The sequence below is a fragment of the Rhinolophus sinicus genome, linkage group LG03 (assembly GCF_036562045.2).
Source record: "Rhinolophus sinicus isolate RSC01 linkage group LG03, ASM3656204v1, whole genome shotgun sequence".
In the NCBI taxonomy this organism is placed as follows: domain Eukaryota; kingdom Metazoa; phylum Chordata; class Mammalia; order Chiroptera; family Rhinolophidae; genus Rhinolophus; species Rhinolophus sinicus.
The window spans coordinates 13087644-13107297 of record NC_133753.1 but is presented as its reverse complement, the minus strand read 5'-3'; the positions used below and the strand labels follow the sequence as shown (position 1 = coordinate 13107297).

Here is a 19654-nt window from a genome sequence, read left to right as displayed (position 1 = left end):
GTGGCTAGGCTCAGTGCCTAAGGCTTCCATTCTCTGTTCAGCAGTGAGGGCTTAAACCACCGTTCTGAGCCTTCTTCCCTCAGTCTTTGCTCCGAAGTCTCTGCCGTGAGCATTGGGTTCAGCCGTGTTATATGCTCTCCCCTCAGCCCTGTGGGCCATAAGTGGAGCCCTAGCAGTCCAAGTTCTTCCCTCTCCCGCAGCTGCTGTTGTTCCAGAATGCAGGGAGCTTGGAGCACTGAGCTAAGTCTGCATCCTGCGTCCTCACTTCTCCCTTCCTTCCTCCCCCTCTCATGCAATTTGCCCACGTTTGGATGATGTCAGTAGTGCACCTCTTAATTTTGCCTGTCTGCTGTGCAGGGAGTCCTTTGTGGAGTTATAGTTGTTCAATTTGTTGTAAATTCCAAGGGAGATTTCAAGTGGCTCACCTCATACCACCATTTTTATGACATCCCTATGCATTAAAATTCAATGTTATCATTATTTATTTTGTGGCTCAATTATTCCACCTTTGGCTTTTAGGAGATCCTGTCTCCCTTATTCTTTCAACAAGGCACCATCTCTTTTGCAGTTACTTACTTGTTGCACCACGAAAATATTCCAAGCTCATCTAATCTAGTTATTTTTTCCTGCTCCAGCTCTGTAATCAACTACTTCTTCAGGAAATTCCAGTTCCTTTTATTACAAAATGGTGTCTAGAGAACAAGATCTTGGCAGTAGATGTGCTCATTGTTACTGAAATGTACTGCTTCTAGGATGTCTCTGTAGACAGAGCAAGGAAATACATGTACGTATATACATAAACCTGTTTTCTGTTTCTATCTGTATATATTTAAAAACCATGAATTCATATTGATACCTATGATTCTAATCCAAAACCACATGGTTCATTTCAGACTTCTCCCTTAATTATAACTTCTTCCTCCAAGAGTGGGAAATTAGGCTCTCATAATCTAATGTCTATCTACTTAATTTTAGTATATACGAAGTCGTTTCAGAATTGGAAGCTCTGTGAGGAACAATTTTACTAACTAGATTATAGCATTGTCTGTAGCTCTTTTTATCTTTACCCTTACAGTATCCAGTCAAGATATTGTTTTCACAGTTTTTCAGGTGATGTTGTTCCCTGCAAAGCTTAGCACTGGAGGGGAGAGACCTTGTGAAACTGTAGTTGGAATTCGTTTTTCTCTTTTTACTTACAGTGATTTTACAGTTTTGGTATTCTCTGTTTAAGTAATGGCAAGGCTAGGGTTTTGCACAGAAATTTCATAGTTGTAAGATTTTGCATTGTTTGGGGAAAAGAATTTGGAGGTTACTTACTGCACACCTGCCACCATCTTAAGTTACCTGGAAGTCTGAAAAGTTTTAATTTTAATGAGGTTCAATTTATAATTTTCCTTTTTATAAGTCATGTGCCTTATACCCTATTTCCTATACTTTTTTCTAGAAGTTTTATAGTATTAGCTTTCATGTTTAGGCTATATGACTCAATTTAAGTTAAATTTTATCTTTCGTGAGATACAGCTGAGGTTCATTTTCTCCCTATATGGATCTTCAATTGTTTTTAGTATCATTTGTTGAAAAAACTATCTTTTGAGCATACTTGATATGCTCACAGAAATCATCCAGTAGAATAATAATAAAAAAATATTGATATAGGAGAAGGGAAAGAGTTTCTGGAGCAAGCAAAAGAGGGAAATATATTGTACACAAGTGGGGGGCTTAATAAGCAATAGGAGATGGATGTATTGCTGATGGGTGGGTGGAATCTAAAAGTTCTCTTCTCGTAGCCGCAATTTTCTTCATGAGAAAGAAAGCATGAATGTTTGTCTAGTATCCTTGAAGTCAACTTAATATCTTATCTTTAAGTTTTCTTCTACATATTGCCAACTATATTGCTAAACATAGGGTAGAACTCAACATTTATGGATTGATTTGGGAGAAAGATGATGGAAGTCACCATTTCAAAGTATATTTCTATTCTGAAACATTTCACAAGGTGATTACACATCCATATTGTGACACCATCATTTTATATACATGAACAGATTCTTTCTCTAAAGTTCTTTTTTCTATTATTATTCCCAAATGATGCGAATTAATTAGTTAAGAGCACTGTCATCAAATCTCACGATTATTAAGTTTTTAAAGTATTTAATATAAATTTATCATAGCTATAAAATAGTAACACATTAAACAAACATAAAGCGGGTTGTCTCCTTCAAAATAGTCATCTTCATGGATTTCCCTTCTAATATACAATTGTGTTCAATATTTCTTTAAATTTATCCTCACAAATCTCAAATGAGCAATTTTATACTATATAGAACCCTAGCTGATATATAGTGTAAAACCTAGCTGATAAATTCTGCATTCATTCTTTCAACCTCCAAACACCCTCATGACCAGAGTCCCCCACCATCAACCTGTGTCTTGTAGCTGATAAGCCTGCCTTGGACTCAATGAATAATATAAGTGGAATCAGAGGCAATACTTTGCCCCTAACGAATCCACTAACCCAACTGTAACTGTCTTGGCAGACTCTGACTTCCGTCTTACAAAATGGAAAAAAATGTCTATATTCCTCGAACTCTTCACCTTCGTACTCTGGATCCCACTCCCCTTACTTTCAAGTACATTATTTCTAGAACTATGTTTTCTGGAAATATTGCTTCCTCATTATTGAGTCACTCATATTAGTATGCAAATATTCCTATTAAAAAAATTCCCCTACCTCTCACCTAACACCCTATTTTCTCTGTTCCCCATTCACAGCAAAACTCCTCAAAAGAGTTTCCTCAACTTTTTCACTCCCTTTTTTTTCCTCAACATATTCCAATTAGGCTTCCGCTCCTTCTCCTTTGCTGAAATAGTTCAAGGTCATGTGTGACTCTGTCAAATCTAATGGTCAATTGCATATCCTTATTTTCCAAAACTTTTCTATAGTATTTGACACAAATGGCCACTTTTTGCTTTTAGAAACACTTTCCTCTCTAGACATTCCCAACTCTGTAATCTACTACCACTTCCTCTGTGTCTCCTTTACTAGATCCTACCTCCTATGCCCAATTCTCAATGTTAAAGTGTCCAAGGGCTTTGTCTTGACTGTCTTCCCTTCCTTCCCCAGGTGACTGCACCCAAACCCATGTTTTTAGATGCATATATACAGTGATTACTCCCATATCTATATCTTCAGGCCAGAGCAATGGATGTATCATGGGCAACTCACATTTAATGCATCCAGAATTTTTTTCCTCCTTATTCACCTCCCAATCTGCTCTTGTAGATTCCTCATCTTAGGAAACAGCAATCACTATCCACTCAATTGCTCAGACCAAGAATCTAAATTTGATCCTCACCACTTCTCTTTTCCTTATTCATCACATATATTCCATTAGCCTGTCCTACTGGTTCTGTCATCACCCTATCTTCTCTGCTACAACCCTAATGTGAGCCACCCCATCCTTCTTCCTTTATTGCTTCTCTAGGGCTTTGACATCATTTACCTCATTAAAACCCACCATAGCTTCCTATTACAATTAAAATAGAATCCAAACTATCTAATATGGCACTTACAGGGCTCTATGAGCCATGCCCTCACCTACTCCTTAAATCTCAACTCCTATTATTTTTCCTATTATTCACTATACTCCAGCCACATTGGCCTTTCTGTCTCTTGAAAAGGCAAAGCTAATTATGCTCTCAAAGTCTTTGTCTATAATGATCTCCCAAATCTTGATTCATTCAAATTATTCATGCTTCAGGTTAAGAGTAACTTGCTTAGAGAAACTTTCCCCAACTACCCCTAATCAGCAAATCTTCCCTAACTAACCCTATCCCATTACCCTATTTTATTTGTAGTAATCATTATCTAAAATTACTATTGTGTATTTATTATGTTACTCTCCTCCACTAGAATGTGTAACAATTAGAACAGACTTCCCCTTTTTGTTTATATTATACCCTATGCACCTAGAACAATGACTAGCACATAGCAGGTATTCAATAAATATTTTTAAACTGAATTTCCGAAAAAACTACTACTGTTAAATTTCATTTATTTTATTTTTAAAAGAAATTTCTTAAATGAAACAATTCTCAATACAGAAAAATCCTTATGTATGGTTTTTTGTCCTTGCATCATTATTTATAACAATAAAAACTTGAAAACCACCTAAATGTCCAACATTTAAGAAACAGTTAAATAATCATGGTCCACTCACAGAATGGACTCTCATGCAGTCATTAAAAACATGTATGGGGATTTTTCATAATACTGGGGAATACGTGCATTATAATGTTAAATAAAAAGAACAGTACCCCAAATTTTATATATAGTGTAACTCCAATTACTTAAGAATACATGTATCAGACACAATCTGCCAAAACTCACACAAGAAGAGATTACTTGAATAAGCCTATATCTACTAAAGAAATCAAATCAATAATTAACAACCTTCCAAAACAGAAAGCATCAGGCCCAGATGAGTTTACTGGTAATTTTACCAAACATTTAAGGAAAAAAGTATACCAATCTCTTATAATTTTTTTAGATGATAAAAGCAGGGGCAATGCTTCCTAAGTCATTTTATGAGGCCAGAATTACCCTAATACTAAAACCAGATAAAAACATTACAAGAAAATTACAGACCAATATCTCTCATGAACATAGGTGCAAAAATCTTCAACAAAATATTAGCAAATCGAATCCAGAGAAAGTATAAAAAGAATTACATAAAATGACCAACTGGGATTTATCCTAGGTATGATTCTAAAATCAATTAATGTAATCCATCATATCAAAAGACTAAAGAAGAAAAATCACATGATCATATCAATTAATGTAGAATAAGCATTTGATAATTTCCAACACCCATTCTTGATAAAAACTATCAGGAAACTAGGAATACAGGGGAACTCTGTCAACCTAATAAAGAGTATCTATAAAACAACTTACAGGTAACATCATACTTTGTGATGAGAAACTCTATGCTTTCCCACACAGACTAGGTACAAATCAAGAATGTTTCCTTTCACCACTCCTTTCCAAAATCATAGTAGAAATCCTTGCTAATGAAATAAGGCAAGAAAAGGAAATAAAAGGTATAGATTGGGAAGGAAGACATAAAACCGTCTTTATAGATGACATGATCAGCTATGTAGAAAATCCAAATGAATCCGCAAAAGAACTTCTGGAACTAATAAGTGATTATAGCAAAGTTGCAGGATACAAGGTTAATATACAAAAGTTAACTGCTTTCCTACATACTAACAGTGAATAAGTGGAATTTGAAAATTAAAAATGCAATATTATTTACATTAGCACCAAAACACCTGAAATACACAAACATAAATCTAAAAAATGTGATACAAAATCTATATGAGGAAAACTATAAAGCTGATGAACTTGAAGAACTAAACAAATGAAGAGATATTCTATGTTCATGGATAGGAAGACTCAATACTGTCAAAATGTCAGTTCTTCCCAACTTGCTCTATATATTCAATGCATGTTAGAGGTAATCAGGAGGATGTGACCACTAGGCAACCCGAGAATGGGAATCGGGGAATCAGAGGCTCCTTATCCCCTCCTGTGTCCTTGGAGTTCCAGCCATTGTTCCCATACAAGGAGCCACTTCAAGGACACAGCCTTGAGAGAGTGTGTTACTGAGACCATCTGAATTGTATACATGACTGAATCCCATTAAGGCCTCTATCTAAACTCTTAAGATTCTGGTGGGCAGGTGCAGAGATCTACTCCTCTTGCAACCACCCAAGACAAGCCTCATATGTAAGTTCACTTGATTATTAAAACTGCCACCTACCAATCTGGAGTAGTCTGCCTCTTTCTTCCATCTCTCCTTGCCCTCCATGTATGGGGGCCAGTTTCAAATTTAACCAGGGGAACTCCGGAGGCTGCAAACCAACAATACAATCCCAATCAAAATCCCAACAAGTTATTTGCTGGGTATCAACAAACTGATTCTAAAGTTTAAGAGGCAAAAGACCCAGAATATCCAACACAATAATGAAGAGGAAAAACAAAGTTGGAGGATTGACACTACCCAACTTCAAGAATTATTATAAAGCTATAGTAATCAAGACAGTATGACATGGCAATAAAAGAGAAACAGATCAATGGAATAGAATAGAGAACCCAGAAATAGACCCCCATAAATATAAGCAACTAAATTTTGGCAAAGGAGCAAAGGCAAAACAATGGAGTAAAGACAGTCTCTTCAACAAATAGAGCTGGAACAACTGGACACCTACATGGAAAAAGTAAATCAAGACACAGACCTTACACCTTTTACAAAAATTAAAAGATCATAACCTAAATATAAAACAAAACAATAAAATTCCTAGAAGACAACACAAGAAAAAAACATAGGTGTCCTTGAGTTTGGCGATGCCTTTTTAGATACAATAAATACACAATCCATAAAAGAAATGACTGATAAACTGGACTTCATTAAAATAAGAAAACTTCTGCGCTGTGAAAGACAATGTCAAGAACATTAGAAGACAAGCCACAGACAAAACATGTGCAAAAGACATGTCTGATAAAGGACTGTTATCCAAAATATATTAGGAACTCTTAAAACTCAACAACAAAAGAACAAACAACCCAATTAAAAATTAGATGAAAGACCTTAACAGACACCAAAGATATACAGATGGCCAATAAGCATATGAAAAGATGCTCCACATCATATGCCATCATGAAAATGCAAATCAAAACTCTGAGATGCTACCTATTAGAATGTCCAAAATCTGGAACACTGACATCATCAAATGCTGACAAGTATGTGGAACAGAAACTTTCATACACTGCTGGTGGGAATGCAAAACAGCACAGCCACTCTGGAAGACAGCGTGGCGGTTTCTTATGAAACTAAACATTCTCTTACGATATGAGCCCAGAATTGGGCTCTTTGGTATTTACCCACAGGGGTTGAAAACTGAGGTACACACAAAAACCTGTACATGGATGTTTATGGCAGCTTTATTCGTAAATGCCTAAACTTGGAAGCAACCAAGAGGTATCCCTCAGTGGGGTGAATAAACATGTTATATCCAGACAATGGAATATCATTCAGCACTAAAACGAAGTGAGCTATCAAGCCATGAAAAGACATGAACGAACCTTAAATGCATATTACTAAGTGAAAGAAGTCATCTGAAAAGGCTACATACTATGTGATTCCAACTATATGATATTCTGGAAAAGGCAAAACTATGGACACAGTAAAAACATCAGTGGTTGGGAGGAGAGTGAAAAAGCAGAGCACAGAGGATCTTTAGGGCTGTGAAAATACTCTATATCACATTATAATCATGGATATATATAGACATACATTTGTCCAAACCCATAGAATGTGCAACACCAAGAGTGAACGCTAAGGTAAACTATGGATTTCAAGTGATTATGACGTGTCAATGTAGGTTCATCCTTGATAAAAAAAATGTACCATTCTGGCAAATGATGTTGATAATGTAGTAAGTTTATGCATGTGTGGGGCTGGGGGTATATAGGAAATCTGTACCTTCCTCTCAATTTGGGGGTAAACCTAAAACTGCTCCAAAAAAATAGTCTTAAAGCAGAATGTATGTATCAAAAAGACTTAAAAATAAATAATCTAAAATTATCTCTAGATTGCAAGATTGTGGGTGAATATTTTTCTACTTTTTTATACTTTTCAGTTTTCTATAATAAATATGTATTACTAATTTTAAAAATATAATAACCACCCTCTAAGAGGGGGCCTACCAAGAGGGGGCCTCTCATACTCCCTATTATGTCAACCTCAGACTCCTTGATAGTCTCTTTATATGGCTGCAAAAATTGCCTTTTGCAAGTACATCGTCTGACTCTAACATCCAGGCTCCAGATAAAATTTCTCACCTTGTTCGTAGTGCCACCTTGTATAGTACTTTATGTGTTAGGTACATTGTCCATGGGTTAATTAGTAAGTAGAAAAGCCACACTGCAACCAAGTAGTGATGACCATTCTGAACACCATCGTTAGTTATCACCTATGTTGCAAGACTTACAATGTCTTTCTACTTTCCACTCCTTGTTGGGAATTATGTCCTGCTCCCTGATCAAACTTCGTATCTGCATGGATCTGGACACTGAGGTGGTTAGAACTGGCTACATCATCATAACCATGTGGCTAATTTAAATAGTACCACAAGCAATATTGTACCAAGTAAAAACTGCCAAATTCTTAAGAGTAACTGCCTGTGGCAACTGTCGTTACTCTCCATAGACTGAAATGAATATGTAATGTGAGCTTCCACACCAGAGCAGTGGTGTCTAGTACCGTATCTCCTGACCAAGAAATGTCATAGTGATAAAGAGATAGATGCAAATGGCTTGGGGGCAGAGAATGAATGTCCTCTTTTGTTGGGAGGCAAAGTAGGTACATGATTCCCAGGAATAGGAAGAACAACAGGATTTCCCTGACAAGGAGACCTGTGGCAACTTGTGCACCTCAGTTCTAACTGATTTGAGGAACAGGTGATGTACACTTCTCTTGCTGTCAATTTATTTCTGACTCTTTAATTTCAATTAGGTGCTCGCTGTTCTGCCACACATTCTATGTTTCCAGTACCCATGACTATGACCTCTCTCTTTCTTGTGCTCCATCAAGTGGTTGAACCATTCACACCTTCGCAATGACACAATCCAGAATTCTCACTTCACATCCAACCTATCTTTATGCTTTATCCCTACTCTACCCAGCCTCTGGATCAAAGTAAAATCAAATATTCTTGCCCCGATTGTGAAGTACAAGGTAACTTTCAGAGTGAAATCTGAGTTAACACCTCCTACAATCACAACTTCCTGTTTGCCAATCCAGTGTCATGAGCTGCCCATTCCAGAAGAAAAAACAATTAAGAATGTTGTGGTGTTATGATGAATTAAGCCTGTCTAAGGCCTCCAAAATAGCTATGCCTATCCTCTCATTCCAGCAGTCAACCAACATCAAGGAATTATTTAGTGTTTTTCCCCATCCTTACTACTTCAGATGGCTATGCATGCCAGTAAGGTGTAAGTGTAAGGTGGGCACCGTATTTCCACTTGATCTTTTAACATTCCATTCTACCTTTAAATTACATTGGCCAACAGATAGGAAATCCAGGAGCTATTAAGGCTTTTGTACCAGTTCTGGCTGTCTTTAGTCAATATGGTGATGCCATGTGCCACCCTATAATTAGAACAATGCCACTGCAGCCAAAGCTGCTTGTTTTCACTGGCTAGGTGTAACCCCTTGCCAGAACAATGCTGTCTCAGAATACTGATCCATAGTGCAGACACAATGGAGGATACTTTCTGGCCTAAAGAGAAGCCAGTCAGCTGTTAGTGGCTGCTTCATGCTTGGTTAGTGACAACATGTGGTCTCAAGTCCTACAAAACAGAGTATCACAGCTACCTTGCCCCAATTGGACATAAACCTAGGGTGCTATTTCAACTGTCCATGCGAATAAATCCACTTTATTATTTCATACAACGGGGATGATCTGTCCTTCTGATGGGCACTTATACGCCGCATCAGATACTAATGTATTAGATATTTGGTCTGACTGCAACAATCCATTTTTTCGATCCTTTATCTATACTCCCTCAGTGATCTCACCCAGGTTCATGGCTTTAAAAACTATATGCTGATAACACCCAAATTTATACCAGCTCAGACAGCTTCCCTGAATCCTAGACACCTAAGTTCAACTGCCTACTTTACAACCCCACTGGTTGTCTACTAGTATGTCAAACAGAAGACTTCTAAAACAGAGCTCATGATCTTACCTTTCTCCTACAACGGAAAACATGCTCTTCCCCATCTTTCCCATTCACTGATTGGCAACTCCATTCTTTCAGTTGTTCTGGCCAGAAACTGCAATCATCACTGACCTTTCCTTTTGTCACAATTTTTATCTGATGCATCAGTAAATAATGCTGCCTCTATCTTCAAAATATATCTAACCCTTTCTCACTACTTCCACTGTTACTACTCTAGTCCAAGCCATATTTCTTGAGCAGATTATTCCAGCAGTCTCCTAAGTGGTCTCTCTGCATCCATCCTGCCCCCCTCCTCTCAATATAGAAACCAGAGTGACCTTGTTAAACCATTAAGTCAAATTATGTCACTAATTGACTCAACTGTTCCAATAACTTCCAATCTCACTCAGATAGGAAGGCTAAAATCCTCTCAATAGCCTATAAGGTCCTACACTCTGTCCCCACCACCATTACTTCATCAGATCTCATTTCTTATAACTTTCACCCAAATTCACTGCACTCCAGACACTCTTTCTTACTAGTCCTCAAACACTCTAGGCATTCCACTTTAGATCTTCTGCACTCGACAGTCCCTTTGCCTGCAATCTCTTTCCTCAGATAGCCACACAGCACATTCCCTTACCTCCAAGTCTCTACCGAAGTGTTACCTTTATACTTTACAGTGAGGCCTTCCTGGCCACCCTATCCAAACACCTCTCTTTCCCAATAGTAGGCTCTTTCTTGTCCTTTTTTTCCTTAATCCTTACATTATATATATAATGTTCATTATATATTATATATGTATCATATGTTATACTTTATATGCAATATATATTATACACATTATATACATGAAATACATATATACATTTTAAGAAAGGAAAAAACTGTTAATTGTAGTACTGAATATATGCAGATAACAAAAGATGGATACAAGTCACATTTGACTTCTGCAATTAGTGCTTTAAGTGGTTACTATCAGCATCCAGACACTTCTGATTACAGCGAACTACAGCTTGAGCATAAATAACATCTCTTAAAATGTATATACATTTTTTGGCACCCCCGATATATTATTTTTATATCTGTATCTATCTATATCTATGTATCTATAGGTACGTGTGTACATATATGTATATATATATACATACATATGTATATGAAACGTATAATAACTCTTTTCTTCAATTGATAGGTGTTGTTCTGAAGAAAGAAAACTGATCAAGCCTCACCATAATCTAGTAAAAAAGTGGTTTTTAGCAGCTCTGTATTTATGGTATGGAAACTTCATTTATTCAACACAAGTCAAAACTGTAGTTGGAAAAGCAATTCAGAATGTATGATGTTTCCACAGTGGATCAATATTTTTTGTGTTTATATGGGTTCAGAGTTACAGTTTTTTAAGGTCTGACAGGAATTACTGCAAACCTACTTGTTTTCTACTTAATGTTTCCAAATAAATGGTTAATATTTCCCAAATCTGGCTGATAATCAGAGTCATTTAAGGAGATTTTTGCCAATTCTAGCCTTTTCCTCAGATGCACTAAGTCAGAATCCTCTAGATCAGCAGCCCAGAAACCTGTTTTTTAAAAAGTGCCCCAGATGATTACATTCAGGATGCACAATGACAATCTGTATTCCAAAACATACGTTCCTAGAATTCTTAACATAAGCAGTTTGAGAAATGGGTATAAATCCTCCCCTTAAACCTGACAGAATTTTCTTAAGCACTGTGTAGTATCTAGGAGCAGTACTTCAGAAAGTATTAAAATACATTCAGATTTAGTAAAATGTCCCTGTGTTTAAGTAATTAGAATTAGGTGAGCTCAACTTTCACAGACTACATAATGATTTTTTTCTATAAGATTTCATTTTATGCATCTGGATATAAAAATATTTATTGTTATTTGTCAAATACTGCATAGTTTAAGGGATAAAATTAAGAGCTGTTTTCAGGGAAAGGTAGGAATTATCTAGACTAATAATTCAAATTGTCATAAATATACATTTAATGAGTCTTTATTATTTACTTAGGAAAAGACAAATTTTTAGATTTGCCTTATAATAACTATTTTCCTTTATTATTTTACAATGTTTCATGTTAAATATGCAGATAAATAATAAAATATAATATTTTGGATATAGATTAAGAAAAATATACAGAATAATAAGTAAATTCTTAGAAGCTATTAGAATTTACTGTTCTTTCAAGGCTTTTTCATTGAAAAAATATTTATTGAGCATCTGCTTTGTGCAAGGGTCCCTGTCTTAAGGTATTCAGAGTTTAAGGACACAATCAGTCAAGTAAAGAATGTGTACTTGTGTACTGGGGATAGCACTAGTGTACATGTGATATGATATGTACATGGGGACGTAACAGCTCACAAGGATGTTCCCTAGTGAATATAATACCTAATCTGGGTCTTTAAGAAAAATAGGGAGAAATAGTCATCAGAATAAGTGAGTGAAGGTATAGCATTCTGGGAAGAGGTTAACATATGCAGTGGTCTCATTTTAAGAGAGAACATTTGAAAGAGTTGTTTGTATTTATAATCTTCAGTTCTTCTCCCATTCAGTCTTGGCTCTATTTTATTTCACCAGAACAGCTCTTGTCAAGGTCACCAATAACCTCCACATCTGCCATATCCATTGGTCAATTCTCTGTTCTCATCTTTTTTGATTTATCATCATCATTTGCCACAGTTGATCACTCGCACCTTATTAAGACACTTTTTAAAGTGGTGTCTGGGATACACCTTAGTGTAGAAACAGGTATTTCTTGATTTACTTATGTTCTTTTAGCAAATATTTATTGAGCACCTATTATTTGCCAGAAACTATTCTTAGCACTAGTGATACAGCCATGAACCAAAAAGATGAAATTCTGAACCCTCAAGTAACTTATATCTACTGGAGAGAGAGAATAAACAATGTAAATTTTATATTTATATATAAATTATGTATGTAGTATGTATATATACATAATTATGTATATATAGTGTGTGTGTATATATGTGTATATATATATAAGTGTGTGTGTGTATATATATATATATATATATATATATATATATATATATATCAGTTTTCTTAAGAACACCACCTACTACAACTGAAGAAAGGAGCTACTACACCTTTCTTCTTCTCTAAAGGAAAAACTCATATCTAGACACAATGAATAATTATTATTTTAACCAACAACCATATACTATGGTATACTTTTCAAAGTATTTCAGATGCATTATATCATTTAAGCTCATCACTATTTTCTGAGATACTTGGGCCATGTTTAGAAAAAAACTTCAAATTCCATAGCTGCATAATACATAAACAATGGGCTCAGGCATTTAGTTCAATGTGGAGGTTCACCAACTTTATTCCATCAACAGTCTTCACTGGTGATAAATGATTTGAAAACTGTCAATAACATCCACAACTTCAAGAACAAACTTATCAAAAATGTGTTGATGGGCAGTAACTAGAAAAAAATTTTTTAAAAGCTATCACATCCTTTGGGAAAACAACTGGCAAAAGTTTCAAAACACAGACCAAGTTACAGATGTGTATCTCACACTAAAACTGGTAGTAGTCCAGTGTATGTTATAACCTAGTCTTAAACCTGTAACGAACATTTAACAACTAGGGAATTTTATCATTATAAATTGCAACAGAAAAAAAGAAAAAGTGACCCTAAAATTCCTGTTATTATTTCTGACAGTGAAATTAATTTCTATATAAATCACTAGTGCTGAAATAAACATCACTGAAGGATAAATTAATAGAGAAGTATACAGTATATAGATATATAGCAAAAAAAAGTAAAATAACTACAAGCAACATAGACAAAATGGTTAAGTTGTGTGGCACCATCATTAGCAATACTAGATGTAGTTAAGATGATAGAAGAACTGGTAAGCAAATGATAAACTGAGAGCAATTCATTCTTTACAATCAATATAGCACTTAGATTTTCAAAACCTAAAGACAACGACTGGCTCATTCTGGTTAGCCCCAGACTAAGTCATAATTGAGCAAAAATGTTTTACCTAAGTTTCAAGCAAATATAGAAACAAAACAGTTGATAAAAACAGCAATGACTTTTTATTACTAAGGCTAACATTACAGCAACATTTTTCACTATGAATTAATTTATAAATATTACATTTTCTGCTGTGACATAACTGAAAAATTACTGGAGTACTTTCTATAGTTATATTTCAAAAATTGAATTGAAAAAAACTGGAAATGTTTGAACATTTGCCTAATCTATTTCACAAACAAGACTGGTCTATCATTGTTTCAAATAAAATTTCCAGAGCCCTTTGACTGATTTCTAAGTTATATTTTTAATACTGTATTAAATTTATGCCACCAATTTCAAGATGCCACATGATTCAGATTTACTATCCCATTGCAATTTTTCAGGAATCCCTTTTATTGTTATAAATTGTTTTAATGATAAATCATTTCCATGAACTCATAAGCATGCATCCAATTATGGCAAAAATTAACTTGCCATTTTGAAGTATTCTGAGATAATGTGTTGTGCAACCATGTGTGTTGTGCAATTATGTGTGTGTGTGTGCCTTCATATACATATGAAAGCAAAAGCATTACTCTGCTTAGAGTTTACCGAAACACAATTATAAAAACTCAAGCAGTGTGACATATAACATAGCTTCTAATTACTGCTGGAAGTAGTAATTTATCCCATAATTTAAAAACATAATTTACCCCCTCAAATAAATCATCTAGTTTTGAAAGGCCTTTGTACCATAATGTTCTCAAATACCAAGGACTAAAAACAACAGTAGTACACTTGGAAAAGACCTCAAAATCCTTCACACACCTACCCCACCTGTACTGAATTCAACCTAACAGACTGAGTATCTGGAGAATGGCTGTTTCAACTAGGTAAAGCTACTACTCTCTGTACTGTGGGAGACCTAACACGTGGAAAAGAGAGATATTGGAGAGGATTAAGGAAAAACGCAAAGAACTGAGGTAGAATCTACTCTCGTGGTGAATAACAACCAACAAATAAACCCAAACCGCCACCTGGTTCCCTATTCCACAATCTCAATTTTTGCTGTTCTTATCTTTACTCCATCTTGCCCTACCGTTGTCAACGTTTGTCCTGGGCCTCTTTTTCCCTCTTACAAATCAAAGATGTACAGACATGCAAAATAGAAGAACTTGGTTATTTACGGAATTTAAATACCGGAGTCTCTTGACTACAAGACACCAAACCAAGACACTGGATATGAAATGCCCACTTTCAATCCTGTGGAACATAAATAAGGGAATAAAACGGAGTAACTAAATCCAGCCATATAAGAATCTCTGTTTAAAACCCAGAAGTAGCATACAAACACATTCTCAAAACGTTTTTAAATATATTCTCCTGTCAAGGACAAACAAGCTGTGCTTGAGTCAATAATCAATGGCCTACAATATGTTCTGCAGTTTTTTAACTTTATTTGGCACAAAAGTTTTGCTGAAACACTGATAGCAAATTACATTTCAAATACACTGCTCACTAAAGAAATGTCAATAAGCACTGGGAACAACTTCAGGGTACCGCCCAAAGAAGAATTAAAGTGCCCTAAAAAAAAACGTGATTTAAATAAAATACACAAAAGTAAACGTATTTAGGAGTACTTTAATGAATAGGAAACAAGAAAATTGGAAATCGGTAGAATTGATTTTAGCACTTTCTTTCAGATGAAACCTACCCCTAAACTGCCCTTAGGTGTGTAAATTGAATGTCCAATGAATTGTCTGAAGGTTGCTGGGGTTTCTTTTCTATCTGCTGACAACAGCAGGCAGTGAAACCTGAACTAATTATTATGACCAAGAGGTGCGTGTCCTCCAGGAGTCCACCTAGGCGAGCTGCCCCCTCAGGACCAGCCTACAGCTTTGCGGTACTTTGTTTTGATCAGTTCTCTATTCGGTAAAGGAGTCCCCCTGGCGCTTTAAGAATTCGTTTAACGAGAAATCTTTGGCAGGATTTAAAGGAGTAAATTGTTATAATACTAAAATAACCTTTTTTGCAGTTTCATAAATTTGATGCAGGGAGAAGGGTACGAAGCCATAAAACTGAATGCCCAGCGGATCCGCGGAGTTGGTGTCACCGCCTCGACCGGAGAAAGAGACTCTAGAGCCTGATGATGGGGAAAGGTGTTTGTAGGGGATTAACACGGTGGATTTGGGACAAGACAGTAACGGCGTTCTCTCCGGAGCGATGCTCCCTGCAGGAGCGGGTGACGGCACTCAGAAGGTCGAGCAAGTGCAAATTCCGCGAGCCGTTCGTAGAGGTGACGGCAGCCGCCCCCGCCCCTCGGTACCTGATGATGTCGTCGCTGTGGCCCCGGTAGAACTTCTGCCGATGCTCCCGCGGGCTGTACACCACGCCGACGCCCGCCACGAAGTACACGATCTCCTTGGCCGCCGTGTAGTAGAGGTTGTTGCGGCACTGGTGGCCCCGGTAGCCGTACACCCACTCGAGCCGCAGGTGGCAATTCGGGGCGCTCCGGGCCGCCATGTCGGGGCGCCCACCCCGCCGCTCCGGCTTGGGCCCGAGGCGGCAGGAGACGGCGGCGGCCGGGCGAAGAAAGCCCTCCGACTGGCGGCCGGGACTTGCCGCTTGCCGCGTCCTCTAAGCCGCGGCTGGCAGGTGCATGTCGCTTCTTCTGGCCGCCGCCGCCGCCTCAGCCCACGGGTGGGAGCAAAACCCTCGTCTCTCGAAACATGCTGAGGGCCGCGAGCGCCGCCGGCCGTCAAGTGGGTGCCGCGCGCCCTTCACCCTCCTGGGCTCGCCTAGTCTCCTCAGCCCGCAGCGCCCAGGCTGTGAGCGGAGCCGAGCGACCGCCCGCCTCCCGCCTCCACTCCTCTGCTGCCGCCCGCGTACCCGGTTCCCCGCCTAAATCACCTGCGGCGTTTGCGCCCCGCCGCGGCCTTTTCCCACTGCCCCGCGGGACCGCACGGCGCGCCCCCGAGCGGAGAATAGCGGCCTCGCACGGCCCCGCCCCCTCGCCGCCGTCGCCGCGCGCGCTCCTCACGCCCCGCCCCGGCCCTCTCAGCCGCGTACAGTGGAGACGCAGCGAGTCCCTGGGCGTCGCTCCCCGGTCACCGCTTGCGCGCTGTGGTGCTTGCGGATCATCTAGCTCCGCTACCCGCGGCCAGGACGCGCGGCCCCATCTCCCTGATCGCGTCCCGCCGGCGCTGAGCCCGCACGAAGCCACCCAAGCTCCGGAGGGACCCTCGGCGACCCCAGTCTCCTGCCGTTGGGAGTCCTTTCCCGGGAAACACCTGCCAGTCTCTCAAGGTCCCTGTACCAGGCCAGGACTACGTTTATGCCTCGGAGAATCAACACCAGGATGCCAAACCTCTTTTTTCCCCCTGATATTGTGTGTGTGTGTTTCTTGTTGCTTCATAATACTCACTATACCAGACATTGAATGGGGATAAAACCTGACTTCTTAAGTGTACATTTTCTCATTTGTGTAGGTGACCTCAAAGCTGAAAGAATTTAAATGGTAAAATGACACGCCAGATCTGATTTCTTAATAAATAGCATTGGTACCTGAATGTTTTAAATTACTGTCTTGAACACCAATGAACTGTTGAAACTTCTTGCATTTTAGTAATGGTGAAGTAAGATAGCTAGAATATTGTGATCCTGGGGAATGCACCAATAATAAAAATACTGGGAGCAGTAAATTCCAGGCTATGTCAGTTCCCCTTCTACTCAGTTTCTTAAATACCCCCTTTCTCACAGAGAGATACACTAAGATTTACCAATACCTGTAAAAATCATTTGAAACCCATATTTTAAGAGGTTTTTAAGTAAACCACAAGGTTTACAACAAGAAATACTAACTAATAAAATACTAATATGAATCCTCTATGTCTAAAAAGTCACTATTTTCGTTTCCCTGGGAAATACCAAAACTTGGAAATCTGACAAAGGCTAGAATAAACTAGCATTTTTTCAAGAAACATGACTGCTCAAAAGTGATGATTGCTATATGGTACGTATACCTTGGAATGCATGTTACGCAGTCTCTACTTCCTCAAAGATGCAAATTACCAACTAGAGACAAGAGCATGCATTTTCAGTTTGGGATAAGACTGCTAGTTTACATGCAAGGAAGAAGGGCCATCTCAAAGGAAGGGATCTACTAAGTGTCATGAAAAGTGAACTAAAGAAGTGAGCAGATTTGGTGAACACTGCTAGGGAGGCTGAAAGTAGAAATCAAATCCACTGTAGTTCACAGTTATCATCTTACAGGGTTGTGAGGAACTATAATGCAGGAAAAATGAAGAACTTCATAAAATTTCCAAGCTCTCAGACATCCTCAAGTTTATTATTTTTGCTATTCCCAGAGTGATTAGCTATGAAACTCTCGTAATGAAAAGTGCCCTTGTTCTAATTTCCAGGAGCAGCCAATAAGAAGGTGGTGAGGAAGATTGGAGGAAATGAGCCCCACTCTACAACTTGTCTTTGGCTCAGGAAAACAAGAATCTTAACAGGAGAAGAGGAATGCAGATTGGATTTCTGGGAACTGCTGGAAAGGAAAAAAGAACTCAGGCTTGAGAAGTGGATCTAAAGCCATTAAAAGGCCTGTGTAGGGTGCCCTGGTCAAAGGCACAGACTACTTCTCTTCGTCACCTATATATATATATATATATATATATATATATATATATATATATATATATATTTTTTTTTTTTTTTTTTTTTTTTTTAATAAGACTATGTTTGCTAACTCAACATATTCTCTGAGTTCCTTGAAAACACCTGGTGATAAAAAGAAATTGTTGGTTATTTGAATTTAAGCAGTGAAGTTAGAAAAGATGAAGTATTTGTTGCCATACACTTGTACATTAATTGCTGGTTACATGTAATTTTTATGAGATGCAGGATGGTAAAGAATAAATTTTCTTATCTTTCAGATTTTTCAGTACAATGTCTTCTGGATCCCATGATACATATTTAAGTACTCGTATTAATAACAGATTTAAATAATTTATGTTTCCATTATCATATTTTCCATTACGATTTTTATTGATCCAAGGGTGGAGTGTGAAGCAAAAACATTCTTAATTAAACCATCCTCAACTGACAACTCAAGACCAAAAGAGACGGCTTAGGCACAAAGGTGGCTAAAAAATGAAACATTCATGAATTTTAGAAGGAAAAAAAAACGTATTAGTTCTTACTGCTACAACTTTGTAATTAATGTCACATCAGAAAGCTTAATCAAACTTCTATTGCTAGATGAGATTCCACCATCTGTACCCTTTGAAAGTAATACAAATAAGGATGCAGGAGAAAGACCCCCAAAATTCTACACACAAACAGGTGGACATTTGTTAGGCATTTTAAATATAAGCTACCCTTTGGGAATCTATATCGTGACACTTGAGTTCCTAGTATGGAGTTTTATATTCTGGACATTTGAAATATTTCTAAAATTCAAGAAAATAAATTATTTGTTGGCTACTGATTTCAGCTACAAAAGAAATACAAGGCAGAGCACATAAAACCTAAAAGCCAAAATTCACACTATTAATTCTAGCTTGCTAATTCAGCCAATTTAGGAATTTTAATGATGTTTTAATAAGCTGCCCATAAAAAATATTTCTGTAACCATACCTTTAATTAACCTGTTTTGTGTACAGAGCCTAACACAGTGCCTGGCACTACAGTAGATGTTCCATACATAGTTGTCAGCCATTAAATATAAAAGAATTCTTGTGTAGCCACAATAGGATTCCTCTTAGTTTTATCTTGAGTAGTTAAAACTTGAAAACTTGAGCCTTTTTCTGATCTACAATATTGTATTAGGACTTCTTTGGTTCTAC

At 37.6% G+C, this 19654-nt stretch overlaps 1 protein-coding gene and 1 long non-coding RNA gene across 26 annotated transcripts in view; one reads left to right on the top strand and one right to left on the bottom strand.

Annotated features, from left to right (window-relative positions):
* EML5 (EMAP like 5) overlaps window positions 1-16328 on the bottom strand; it is a 145790-nt gene extending 129462 nt beyond the window's left edge. For 24 of the 25 annotated variants that reach the window (XR_012494561.1, XR_012494562.1, XR_012494564.1 and 21 more), the window contains exon 1: window positions 16132-16328. Coding sequence is in view for 17 of the 25 variants with exons in the window: in XM_074327060.1 (XP_074183161.1) it covers window positions 16132-16328 (197 nt within the window). In the remaining 8 variants the exon portion in view is untranslated. Of the gene's footprint in view, window positions 1-15829; window positions 16092-16131 lie in introns of those variants that run through there. The other variant, XM_074327064.1, reaches the window with a different exon arrangement.
* Window positions 16329-16534: 206 nt separating this feature from the next.
* Window positions 16535-18453, top strand: LOC109454253 (uncharacterized). The gene is made up of 2 exons (XR_002138453.2): window positions 16535-17193; window positions 18227-18453. It is a non-coding gene; the product is annotated as an uncharacterized LOC109454253 (long non-coding RNA).
* Window positions 18454-19654: the final 1201 nt, after the last annotated feature.